Here is a 13,794-nt window from a genome sequence, read left to right on the forward strand (position 1 = left end):
AATACAGATAAGAGATCTTTTTGGAAAGAACCAGCAGAATGATTTGGCATTTAATTTTTATGTGAGCTGATTACGTATGTCGCATATTTTTCTTCTCTTTCAGTGGATCATGGTTGATTGATCCTGTGATTGTCATTCCTCAAATGCAGACACTGGCATGAATTTCTCCATTCTCTTCCCTACCCTCTCTCTCCCTTTTCTTTCTTCCTTCCTTTCCTCCTTTCCTCATCTGTGTGTGTGTGTGTGTGTGTGTGTGTGTGTGTGTGTGTGTGTGTCTTGTGGTAAATGAAGATTAATTGATGATTGGCTTGTATTAGTCCATTTTCTGTTGCTTATAACATAATACTTGAAACTGGGTAATTTATAAAGACAAGGAATTTATTTCTCACAGTTCTAGAGGCTGTGAAGTCCAGGGTCAAGGGGCTGCATCTGGTTGAGGGCCTTCTTGCTGGTGGGGACTCTGCAGAGTCCCAAGGCAGTGCAGGGTATCTCATGGCGAGGGAACTGAGTGTGCTCCTGTGCTAGTGCAGGTCCCCTTCCTCTTCTTAATATAAGCCATCAATTCCTCTCCCATGACAACCCATTAATCCGTCAGTCCTAGAATGGGTAAATTCATTCAGTTACGTCTTAAAGGCCCAAACCCTCAATACCCTTCAATACTCAATAATATTAAATTTCAACGTGAGTTCTGAAGGAGAAAAATATTCAGACTATAGTATGGCTATATCAAAATCTGAAGTCCAAGATTTCCCTTAAGGTAACGTGAAGAAGTCCTGACAGAGCCTGCTGTCCTGGCCAGCACTTGGAACTCGGGGCCCAGAGTCCTGCTAGGCCTGTGACAGCCAGCCCCTCTCTCCCCTGGTGTGACTGGGCAGAGCCACTTGGTCCACAGAACCCTGAGCACATTTTCATGAGCCTAAAAAATGACCCCAAACTAGAGGAGAAATATAAAATCAAGATGAATGAATACCTACAGGCCCTGTTTAACTTAATTGATGGTTAAATATAGGTCATAAAAATTTCATGACACTTGAAATCCATTTTTTTGGTTATATTTTTTTCACTTTTTCTGGCTTTCCCAGTCTGCTAGATGGTCATTGAGGAATAACTGCATATGAGAGTGACGGTTGGTGTTTCTAAATGGCTTAATATGCAACATTATGAAAGTCTTTTTACTTGTATTTACAGGAGTGAGTCCAGGGCAGTTGATGTATAAATGGGTACAATTTAATAGGGTCCTGGTGGTGTGGGCAGGACTTGTCAGAGCCTTTGAAGGTAGTGGAGGGACTCTGTGTCTCCAGGCTGTTGGCAGGCAGGCTCCTACACAGGGTCCAAGGCTATATGAAGAGAAGAGCTTCTCTAGGAGGGAAGGGAATGTCTTGTCATGGGGGAAATTGGGGGGACACCCACCAGGAGGTTTTTTGGAGCTTCAGATAACCACATCAAACAGGGGAGTAAAAATATGGGAACATTTTAAAAGAGAACATTTCAGAGAGATAGAGAGGATAAAACCAGCCAGTCCTGAGGGCTGAGATGATGTGTGAGAGGGAGGAGGAGAACTCCAGACTCCAGACTCCCCTGATCCTCCCACCTGCTGTCTGTCCGTCCTCTTTTCTCCTTCTGAGTCCATCTCCCTGCCCCTGCATCCCAGGGTGCTGTTCCAATCCTGCTTCTCTTCTTACTCTGTACACTGTCTATGACTGCGATCAGTCTTAGGACATCTGCTAGTTGCCTGTACTAATATGCTAAGAAACTGATTAAAGACCACAGTCGTGAGGCCTGTTGTGTTTTACGATTCTCAAAGCACAGTCGTACACTGCCCTGTGTTTTTGGTCCCCCATCTAAACACCATCAGGTCGGCAGGGAAGGTTTGCTCACCCACTTCACAGATACGGACTCAAAAGCCATGGAGATTTAATGACTTGGCCAGGGTGACTCCGCTATTAGTGGTGGGCCTGACACCTGACCCTCTTCCACTCCTGGTTTCTTCATGCTGCCGCACTCCATTCTTCTACCTTGCTTGACGTAGAACGCATTCATGTCCTTGAGAAGGTCCTTCCGTGCTGTAAAGGTGTCCTCATTCTCATAACACCACTTCTATCTGTCAGCACTGTATAAATAGTCTTGTATCAACCAGTCCACTTCATGTAGGTTTTAACCATTACATGGCCTTTTTCTGCATTTGAACCCACATTTTCTGATACCAGACAGGTAGTCAGTCTCCTTCTGAATGTCTGTCTTTACTACGTTAGCCAGGTTGTTAAACTGAGGTTGAAATGGTGACGTGTGGCCCCGGGTTTCACACACTAGTGTCACCTGGCGCTTTCTGTTTTGCCATTATTCTTCTTCACCCTCTCCAAGGTAGGCCCATCAACAAAGGGGTGAATTCACATCTGAACTCTGGGCCTTTTGATGTAGGTATCACCTTAATACCATACTCACTTACACAAATTAGACTGCAGAAATCTTACCTGATGAAGCCTTCTTGCTTGCTATGAATAGGAGCCAATAGAGTAACTCCTCCTTTTACCAAGAAGCCATCCTGTGCATTGCAGTCAGTTCCAGTGTCGCGACCTTGAACATTACCTCATCACCAGATTCTCATCTGCTTTAAAACGCTCCTCTAGGTCCCTTCCTTAAGGCTGATGGGAAATGTGATCACTTTAACATAGTTAGATGTTTTTAGATGTCTTCTAATCAGGCTTTTCAGAACCCACTTTCACGTGTGAGACATGACTTCCTGTCCTCTTCTATTCTCTTTCTTTCTGTTTAAAGAACCAAAAGAACAAATTCTTAAATTATGAAAAAGTGCATTTTTCCTGTTTTTGTTTGTTTGTTTGCTTGCTTGCTTGTTTGTTTTTTAAGAGACAGGGTCTCACTCTGTCACCCAGACTATAGCGTGCTGGTGCCATCTTACCTGCTTTCTTGATATAAAAATAAAGACTTAAAGAGTTTCAGCTTTAACAAATTCAGTCTCTTTTTCTTTCAACTCAAATTATAAATCTTCAGTGTACCTTTTTTAAAATCTGTTCTTTTTTTTTTTTTGAGATAGGGTCTCACTTTGTCACCTAGGTTGGGGTGCAGTGGCACAATCTTGGCTCACTGTGACCTCTGCCTCCCAGGTTCAAGCAATTCTCATGCCTCAGCCCCACAAACAGCTGGGACTATAGGCATGCACCACCATGCCCGGCTAATTTTTATATTTTTGTAGAGAAGGGGGTTTGCCATTTTGGCAAACTTGTTTTGCTGATCCGAAACTCCTGACCTCAAGTGATCTGGGATTACAGGTATGAACCACCATGCTCGGCCCAAGGTACCTTTTGAGAAAGATCTTTTGATGCCACCTTTTGGAAAAAGGAACATGACCTGAAGTCCCGCTTGTGCTCCTCGTCTTTTCTCCTTGACTTGCTGAAGCCTGGCTTTTGTTTTTCTCATGCTGCTGAACCTCCTTTTGGTAGGTTACCTGTGCCACCCTCTGATTGCCAGGTCCAGTGGACACTGGGGAGGCCCTTCCTGTTGGATTTCTTAGAGCACTCAGCTTTGTTATCCTCTCCTCCCTGGAGGACCTTAATCCTCAAATCCAGTGACTCCAGACTCCCATGATCCTCCTGCCTGCTGTCCCCTCCCATCCGTCTTCCAAGTCCACCTCCTTTTGCCTGCCTGCTCCTGGGTTCCAGGGTGCTGTTCCAATCCTGCCTCTCTTCTCACTTTATATACTCTTTCCATGGCCGCACTCAGTCTTACGACATTGCTAGTTGCCTGTGCTCCGATCTGCACTTGCAGCCCAGAGCAGTCCTCTAAGTTCCAGACCCACCCTGTGGAATGTTCAGAGTTCTAGGAATGCACCCTCTCCCTCCCATTATCCATATGACTTCCTTTTTGCTGGTGGCCTTCCTGGCCCTCTGCCATCCATGCTGGAAACTTGGGAGTCACCCTAGAGGCTCCATCTCCTCCTTCTCACACATTATCCCAGCCATCAGGTCTGGCTGGTTTCACCTTCTCCATCTCTCTTAAATGTTCTCTTCCTTTCCCATATTTTTATTCCCTTGCCTCATTTTAGGCCTTTAATATCTCTCGTCCATATCACTGCAATTAACTGGGTAATTGGTTTCTTGCCTCCAGTCTTGTTCCTTTCAGGTCCATTTTCCATTTAACTTCCAAATATCCAGAGTGATATTTCCAAATGGGAAGTTGGACGTTGTCTGGCCTGACACCTACTGGGGGCTCCCATGGCCGCCCATCACCCTCCCAACCCAGCACACAGCACACCGTGTTGGCCTGGCTGGTATAGACGCCCGTCTTCTCTCCTGCCAAGTCCCTGCCTCATAGTTACAGCCAGTAACTGCCCACATCTCTCCCAGTCCACCATGGGGTTCCTTGTTCTTGAGGTTGATACTTAGATCTGGGGCACCTTATGTCCATCCAGGAGACCCAAGAATACCAACCCGAGCCCCTCTCAGTTGCACTTTTAGGGAGATACATGCTAGGGAAAGAAAATGGCCAGTGGAAAACCAAATCATCTCTTTATTGTTGGCTGGGCCTGGCCCAAAATCAGATGCAAAGCAGGTAGCCAGGCTAGGAGACTATGAAACTTTGGGCACGTCTCAAACCATTCTGTTTCTGTTTCCTTATCTGTAAAAATGAGGATAATAATTACACATAACATAGGAGTCTGATGTGAAACTTAGAGGAATGAATCCATGCAAAACATTTAGAACTATCTGGCATATAGTAGCTATCAGTAAAAATCAGACAAATCAGTAATAATTATCACATTAGCTCTCATTACTTTGGTTAAGAACTTCTGTGCAGCATTGAGTAATAGCTATGCTAATGGGCTCCCTGTCTTACTTTTTGGACCACACTAAGAACTTTGATGTTGCATTCCAAATGAGCCATGGAGCCAGTTTATATCTTCCTCCCAACTCTCAGCCAGATTCTGTCCTGAAAGCTCTGAGTAAATAACCTCTCTTTTGAGATCTGGTGTCATTTGCTGTTTGCGAGTTTCTGACTTAGAAACCAAGTTTTATGATTTAGTTTGCCCAGATAGCGTTTAATCTTTGGAGTTGATATTTAAGTCCCGAAGCCTGTGTATATTTAGGGAATCATGAATCTGGCTCATTCGCCATGTATCCCTGGGGTCAGAGGACAGTCAGAGGTCAGTAAGTATATGCTTCATAAATGAAATCTTTAGACTTGCAGTATCGCAGGTTTTATGCCTGGCGGTGACTCAGCGATGCCATTCCCTCCTTCTGTCTGTCTCCTCCCCTGCGTCAGTCCCAGGGGAATTCTCTGCTGGCCTGTGGCAGTGCCTCACAGTTCAGGACTTGTTCTGCAAAAAGGGCCTAGATGGGGCTCAGTTCCCCTGCTTTGGGAGAGAAGGTCCCCAGTGGAGAATGGGTGGTAATTGACTTTATGTAGAGGTTCTAATGGTTATGAAGGATAGAAGCAAGACCAATGAAGGAAGGAGACTGGAGGTTTATCCTCCTAACTTCCCCTGCACTGTTCTGCAGTGAAAAGGCTACTGGGGCATGTTTTGAAGCCCTGCATCAAAGCAGAGGCTAAGTAGACAGCAGACTGCTGGAGAGGCTACACAAGAAAGTCTTCCATGGAAGGAAGGTTTCTCCAAGTCAAGTGTTTCTTCAACTTTAAGAATTGACAGTTTTGGTAGAAATTGCCAGCTCAGAGACTGATTTCTCATTTGGGCTCACATGTACATTTTTTTTGCCAATATGCTCACATTTTGGCATTTTTTCTCCTCATTAGCACTTCTGCTAATGGCTGGGCATGGGGAAGAAAAGGAGCAGAACTCACAGGAAGCTGTTTATCTGCTTTGCTGCAAGAAGGGTGAAATGGGCTCTCGAGTCTGAAGCTAGGTTTGCAGGACTGTTTCTTATTTTCATTGCCCATTTTCTTCCTGCCTTTTATGCCCACTGACTGCCCGATGCTGGCAATGTAGCATTTTCACGTTTTCTTTTTGATTTCTCTGTAAATGCTAGCATTCCAAAAATAATATCTTCATGCTATTTGCTTATTTAGAGATGAAAGCAGTTGAAAATGGTTTAGCTTTTATTTTAACTTTGCGGTGATCATACATTGGAATTTTAGACCCTTTGTTCTCTGCACAGTAGATAGATGAGGAAGTCTGACGAATTTTGTCTTAGTAAACACTGTGGGCCGAACTCCATGGATTCCTTTCCTGAGGGACTGACTGTAGAAATGTCACAGGTATGGTGCGGCACAAGCATCCGGTAAGCAGAGTGTGACCTTGGTGTAGGGCAAAGTCCCCGGGGAATGTTTTAGACCGGCCACATTCACTGCCCTGTGTCTTTCCAAGAATGGCCGTTCTGGGGATGGCAGTATTCCCTTTATAGGCTGGGAAGGTCCCCTTCTTTGTGCTAGAGAGAGAAGGACAGGGGCAGACTCTGGAAAGCCTCCTTAGGAAGACTGGACAAGACTCAGTGGTAAGTTGAATAGTAAGAAAGAAGAAAGAACCAAAGCTGGCTGTTGGGTTTCCATCTTTGATGACTAACTGATATTGCAGAAAGATGTGTCTGAAGTGTCAGGTGCCTGTAGAACATCCCTGCGGAGATACCTGGAAGGCAGTTGACAATTCCCCTCTACGGTTCAGGAGAGAATCTGCGGTTCAGGAGACAGGACCCCACAAAACATATAGATCCACCAATCAACAATGCAAAAATAATCACTGGAACCAGAGCAGAACAAATCCAGTGAAGGCCAGCACCATAGAGAGATCCAGCATTTCACATTAAGCCTGAGTTGCAGATAAATACATCTAGAAAGTTGAGCTCTGGCAGAACCTGGTGACAGTGGCATGACAATGTCACAACGTCACAGTGGGATACGGCAGCCAGCCTAAGGAGATGGGATGGGGGGAGCATGAGGTCTGAGCAGGGGGCACCCCCAGGACTTGTTTTCTGGGAGATGGCAGAGGCCTGAGAAAGGGAGGTGACAGCATGAAGGCAGCAGGGGGAACTGCTCTTGGAGCAGGTGGTGGGCAAGGGGCCTGCGAGAAAGGAGTGTGACTTAGGAGGGGGTGAGGTGGAAGATTTTCCTTTTCATTTTCTTCCTTCCTTCCTTTCTTTCTCTCTCTTTTTCTTTCTCTCTTTCTCTCTCTCTCTTTTTCTCTCTCCCTCTCTCTTTTCCCCTCTCCTTCTCCCTTCTCTCTCTCTCTTCCCTCTCCTTGTCTCCCCTCTCTCCCTCTCCTCCCCCTCTGTCCCCCACTTTCTCTCCCTCTCTGCCACCTGCTCTATGGTAAGACTTTATCACAGTTTTATACTTGAAGGGAAGAAGACTTGAAAGAGGAGCTGATCAAAGCTTCAGCGTTGAGAGGACATTTTCTCTACTGTTGGTGCACTTCATATTCAGACATTGCCGTCACTGGTTTAGCTCTTCTGGGCGATAGTGGTGAAAAGAATTTATGAATTGGACAATTGAGAAGTAAAGATAGTGTTTGAGGTCTTAATAGATGCAGTGGTACCTAAGCTTCCAGATGCTCAGTAAGAATTGTGATAGAATTGCTGATAAAATCAATAAGAAATGCTTTGTATGGCATTTTAGGTATCAGTTTATATGATACCATTTAATTCTCACAACAACTTTATGACATGGGTATGATCTTCATTTTCCTGATGAAAGGTTTGTGCTAAGAGAAGTTTCATGAGTTGCCTGAGGTTCCATCGTTGGTCAGGGCCAGAGGTGTGGCTGGACTTTCTCCATCTGTGTCCCATAAACCCTGCATAGTGCTGCTCCTATTGTGGCTGCTCCGTGCTCTTCTCCTCCTGGGCTAGGAGGCTGCTGGGTCATCAAACAGGTCCTGAATGTCCCTGGAGCATTGTCAGAATCATACAGCACATGGATTAGAGGAGCATACTGGTAGCTCCTGACCAGGGACTGTGGCATGGCATTTGTCAGTGATGGGGATGTGCGTCTGTCACCCAGCCAAAGGCCAGGTCTCATGAAGCTTCCCCAGGGGCCTAGCAGGTGCCTGTCTCCCTGGCCCCTCTATCTATGCAGCCTGCAAAGCATTGTGCAAGAGAAAAGGCAAGGCTGCATGACTCATGTGTGGCCTCATCTCGAAAGTGCCTTGTCTTGACCAGGTGGGCATGAGAAGTAGATTTTGCCTGCTGGATTTCTCTAATGGTTGACACTTGTGTATGCTGGTGCGTACAGACAAATACCGAGGAGGAATTCCTTTAACTAAAGAAGCAAATAGAGTGATGTATTACTGAATGGCAGGGATACATTCTGAGAAATGTGTCCTTAAGCAAATTCTTAGTTGTAGAACATCATAGAATGTACTTACGCAGATGTAGAAGGTACAGCCTCCTTGCACTTGCAGGCTGTATGGCAGAAACTATTGCTGTGACCGCTGTTGTATATGCAGCCTGTCATTGAGTGACGTGTCGTTATGTGACACCTGACGGCATATCAGGGAACTAATTGGAACGAGAGCCACTTTTAATGTCATTCACTTAAAAAAATGATAGATTACTATATTGCTTTTTTTGTCTTCTTCTTGAACAAAAACTAAATTCTGAGGTGGATGAAAAAAGAAAAGAAGTAACAAAAGCAAATTCCCTCAGTAGAGACAGCTTCTCCTCTGGGGCACCTTGTCCCAGTCCCCTGGCTGATCACCGCAAAGGCAGGTCTCAGCATTCCTGCCCCAGTGGTTTTCCTGAGAACATATCACAGGTGACGGGACCTGCTCATCTCAGGCTTTCTGGGTGTCAGATGCTCACCAGGTGGGAGCAGCCGCGGAGACAGACATCTGGGGCTCACCTTCCCTAACCCCTGCTCATTGTCCCCACAGCCTTTCCGCTGTGCCCATTGCCATTACTCCTGCAACATATCTGGCTCTCTGAAGAGGCACTACAACAGGAAGCACCCCAACGAGGAGTACGCCAACGTGGGCACCGGGGAGCTGGCAGCGGAGGTGCTCATCCAGCAAGGTAGGCGAGGGGCCAGCCAGCGGGGGCGCTGCCCGCTTCCTTCTAGGCCACGTCCCCCGTTGGGAAGAGCAGCTGGCATCCTGCAGTTCGGTTCTGATGCGTAACCCTGCCGGTGACGTTCATTCTTCATCGTCATAATTGTTGTCATCATTGTCCCTATCATTGTTTGTCAGTGTTACTTCCGTTACTTCTTACCTGGCTAGTATTGTATCAACCTTAAGGGAACTCTAAAATGACAGAAGTGAAAATTCACCCACAAATTCTACTACCCCCAGCAGTGCTCACTTATCAGTATTGCCTTCCATTCTTTGTCCATCCATAAAGTTCGTGTAGACGAAAGTTCACCATTGTCTTTCTTTACTTCACATTCACAGGAGCAGTTTGTTTTTCTTTGATATGTTGTCTTCCTATTTATGATTTCTGAGGGCTTTTCTGTAATTCAATGTTGAATGGAAATACTTTAACAATTCTGTTATTGAACATTGTGGAGTTTTTAGGTTTTTCTTCCTGATGCTAGTATAAGCATATTTATGGGTGGAATTTTTTGGATTATCTAAAAATATTTATTGAGGACGCTTCTTACTTATTCATCCTGAAAAGAAAAAAAGACATTCTAGAACATTTAAACTAATGAGAATTGATGAAAACCTCTTTTCATTTTAAATTATTAAAATTTTCTGGGTTTTTGTTTTTTCAGTAAATAATCACATATTTCCACTTGAGAGGGCTTCATGTGCTGTTACCATACAGAGGTTCTGTTGTATTTATATCTGCACTTCAATAATTCAGCTAAAAATTGATTGCAGCACACAGTTAGCTGCTTCTCTTTCCTAAGTCCTGTGACTATTTGCAGCTGAAGACAGATTTAGAAATCTGCCCCCAGTAAACAGAGATGTGGAATTGTAGACTGCTGCAGCTGGGATGCTTGGAGTTTTGATTCAGCGTGAAGCTCCACTCTCTGTAATAGCCATGAAATGCATCTTAATGTAAAACAAATGAATTGACTATATCCCTCAGCACTTTCAGTGACAGGGCTGATGCACGGAAATAGATGAGCAGCACAGAAAACTCAGGATAATTTTAAAGCCATCCATCTGGGGTAATGGTGAGGATGTGCCTTCGCTTTCTTAATGGCAGTTTTATGGAGCCAGGGAGCAGGATGCGCAGCGGGGAGGGCCCTGGCTCCAATCTGCATTCTTTTTCAGCTGCGCCATCTTGGGCATGTTACCCAAGCTCTCCCTCTTAGGCCCTTCCCTGTAGAATGGAACTCACAGTATTCATCTTCCATGATGGTGGAGAGGATTAAATGAAAAAACACGTGTGTGCAGTACATGTTCAGTCCTTGCTTTTGAGTATTTTTTTCTGAACATATCTAAGACTTGTGGAGCAATTGCATTATTTTTTATGACCCACCCCAGTGCCCCATGTCCAGGAATCACAGAGGGGAGAATAGATTGGCTTACAGCCCCAGTAAATAACTGGAGTTGCAGGTTAGGGATTCTTTTTCACATCCTTCACACTCTTGGGTTGGATTCCCAGGAAATAGATGTTTACTGTGTCTGCTGGGACAGGTGTGAGGATCTGACTGATGATTCTATCATTGCCCTGTGCTTCCAAACTTTCGTCATTGCTTTGCAAAAAGTGTGCTGAGGTTGAACTGTTTCATGTCCTAAGTTTCCAGTTAACTTTCTGAGACTCTCTGTAATCAGCTGGCATTCCCTGACAGGAGTGGGGATATTTTATCTTTGCAGGGGTGCTTTTGGTTCTTCTTTCAGAGGCACAGACACACACACACACACGCACGCACGCACGCATGCACGCGCGCGCGCAGATATATCCACAGTTGTTCCTAGGCATCCGTGAGGAGCTGGTTCCAGGACCCTCTGCAGATACCGCAATCCACAGATGGCTCAAGTCCACTATATAAAATGGCATGGTATTTGCATATCGCCTGCACACATCCTCCTGTGTACTTTAAGTCATCTCCAGATTACTTATAATAAATAATACCATGTAAATAGCATGTGAATGCACTTTGGTTTTCAATTTGTATTATTTTTTATTTTTGTATTGTTATTTTTATTTATTTTTCCTGAATATTTTCAATCTGTAGTTGGTTGAACTCATGGATATGGAGGACCATCTGTTTTACTCACTCCCCCAGAAATATTTTCATGAGACTTCATAATTTCATGTTTTGATGTAAAGGAAGATATCTTAAAATAACATCATAAAAAACATGAATAACATGTATTTTTCTCAAAATGATTTTATAGTCTCCTTAAGCCACGTGCAGGGATTCCTTGTGTGTCAGCTGTGTTGCAGAGTGTCACACTGTGACATGTACAAAGCTATTGATTGCTAAAAGACCCTCTTGCCCGCCTTGCCACAGGGATTCTGGGATTCCAGGGAGGGGTTCTGTGCACAGTGCTGCAGAGGAAGCCAAGAAAATAGCCTCAAAGGAGCTGAGAGTTCCCACATCAGATACCGCTGTTCTGTGTGGGTTCTGTATGACATTCTCTGTGGAGTTCGGGTGGTTTACAATGTGCTCCCAAAGCTTGCTGGGCAGGGTGGCTGCTTAGGCTCTCCCCAAGTAGGAGGGAGGGCAACCTGACTTAAAGTGTTTGCAGATTCCTGCAGCGTAAATTCTTCTACCACGGCCAATTTTAAGCTGCTAACATGATGTCACTGAACGTGAAACTGGAGGACGTGTGCACATGTGGCATATGAGCTAATATCTTGGCTCCCACGTACCTCTCATCCAGAGGGCCCTGGGTGACATTGGCAGGTCTCTGCCACCAGGGCCCTTCTGGATGCACTGATCCCTCAGAACTCCAATACTTTGTAGTAATTAAGCTAGTACTGAGAACTATGTAAATATTGTACTCCTGGCTTGTATTTTATGTGTATCTGATGCTTTGAAGACAGATTCCTCTTAGCCATTACTTATTCATTAATATGCATTTGAGGCATTCTCCCACACAAATGCACATTTCATGCTGTTTAAGGAAAAAATACTTGTATTGCTTCAGTGGTCCTGCCCCTTTCCTCCCCTTAAAATACGCCTGATTAAGCTAGCTCAAGAACTGGTTCAGTAAATCACAGGCTGTGAGAGGCTCAGATACTTTGGTGCTAAGCTTTACAAATCTTTTGCTCACTCCTAGAACCTGTAGCAGGGTGAAGATGGGGCTTAGCAGGCTTTGCAGTGGCTTCCAAGCTCTCCCTCAAATCTCTTTGGGTTATTGAAATGAGCACAGGCTTGGAAGTCAGATGGACCTGGGCTGGGATTTTTTGATCACTGCGGACCTTGGACCAGGTACTTAACCTCTCTGAATCTTGGTTTATATACCTCCAAAGAGGAAGGCTCATACCTGCCTCCACAGCAGTTGCAAAGAGTTGATACCATGCTCTAAGATTCCCAGAGAGTGCCGACAGTAAGTCCTTGATGAATGGCTGAAATCCACTATTACGTTTATCCACATATTTCTACTTTGAGCACGTGTCTCTTAAGCGCCTACAGTGTACCTGGCACCATGCTAGGTGCTGAGACTTGGTGTCAAACAAGGCAATCATTGGTGGTATTGTTGTTATTCCTGCCCAGGTTGGGGGTGAAGGCTAGGCAGCTCCCTCCAAAGCTCTGTCTTCTAATTGTAGCAGAAGGACTGCATCCCTTTGAGCTATGCCTTGGAGCTCACAGCACCAGAGATAGCTGCTTCTCCCAGGTGGCTGTGCCCCTTCTGTGTCCTCCAGTTTTAGAGAGTTATTGAAGTGTAAAGGTGGGTGACTGGAACGAGAGAAAGCAGCGAGAGCAGAAGTGTTGAGGAGAAGAAGTTTTAGTATTTGGCATCTGCTAGAATCCTTATGTTACTTTGAAGTGCTATATTAGAAAAATATAAATATGAATGCATGTGTACTTTGGATGTACACTCGTATATTGGTGTTTTACACCAGATTCAGGGAAAATCGCTTAGTAGGAAATCCAGAAACTGTGAGGTAACCCACAAGTGATGTGTTTGATTTTTAGACATTTTAATTTTAAAATTGTTTTTATTAGGGCCCAGATGCAATGAGTTACTGGCACGTGCTTCCAGTGACGTGATATAATGCTGTGTTATTGATTGTTATATGTTAATTTATCTCTCACAGTGGCCCTGTGAGCTTGGCATAATCATTCCTATTGTAAAATAAGGAAATGAGGGGAGTGCTTATGACTGACTTCAGGTCACACCCAGCGAGCAAGTGGCCAAGCCAAACCCAGTCTCCTGATTCAGTATCTGTACCTTGCCACTCTCATGTTTAGTGTCCCCTAATATTTGTAGATGTTTGCACTTATTAGAGAGGAGGAAGAGGAAGGGGAGGAGAAGGATGAGGCATGGTCATCTCTTAAGCGACTGGGTCACATTTGCTCGTAGTCATATAATAGTTTGTAGAAAAGTCACACACATGGGTACGGTTTATTTTCTCTTACTTCTTTGTCCCCAAGGCTAGTTGCTCATCTGACCCAAGACTGACTCTGGGACCTCTTTCCAAGCCCTTCCCTTTGGTTATCCAGAGTGTCTCAGATCCCAAGATTGGGGGCATATGTGAGGGAAGGGGGTGGATGGGAAGATCTCACTTATGCTCCATCTACCAAGTGTGTCTCATTGGGATTTGGTACATCAGCCTGGCTAATAATAAAATACACTTTGTTTCCTCTGCTGCCCCTTTTGCTCTGTGGGAAGAGGGGCTGGGATTTGAAATAGGATTCAGATAGTCCCAGGTAGGATCTAATATTGCATGCCATGTCACCAGGAACCCTCCACCTCAGTGCTTGCATGTGACT

At 44.9% G+C, this 13,794-nt stretch overlaps 1 protein-coding gene across 1 annotated transcript in view; it reads left to right on the top strand.

The window, feature by feature from the left end:
- The window catches only part of ZFAT (zinc finger and AT-hook domain containing), a 224,205-nt gene that overhangs the window by 162,502 nt on the left and 47,909 nt on the right, over nt 1-13,794 (top strand). Inside the window, exon 12 of the mRNA XM_017499885.2 lies at nt 8,834-8,972. Coding sequence (XP_017355374.1) covers nt 8,834-8,972 — 139 coding nt within the window. The remainder of the gene's footprint in view (nt 1-8,833; nt 8,973-13,794) is intronic.

This window comes from Cebus imitator, unplaced genomic scaffold (genome assembly GCF_001604975.1).
Source record: "Cebus imitator isolate Cc_AM_T3 unplaced genomic scaffold, Cebus_imitator-1.0 Scaffold13, whole genome shotgun sequence".
Taxonomy (NCBI): Eukaryota; Metazoa; Chordata; class Mammalia; order Primates; family Cebidae; genus Cebus; species Cebus imitator.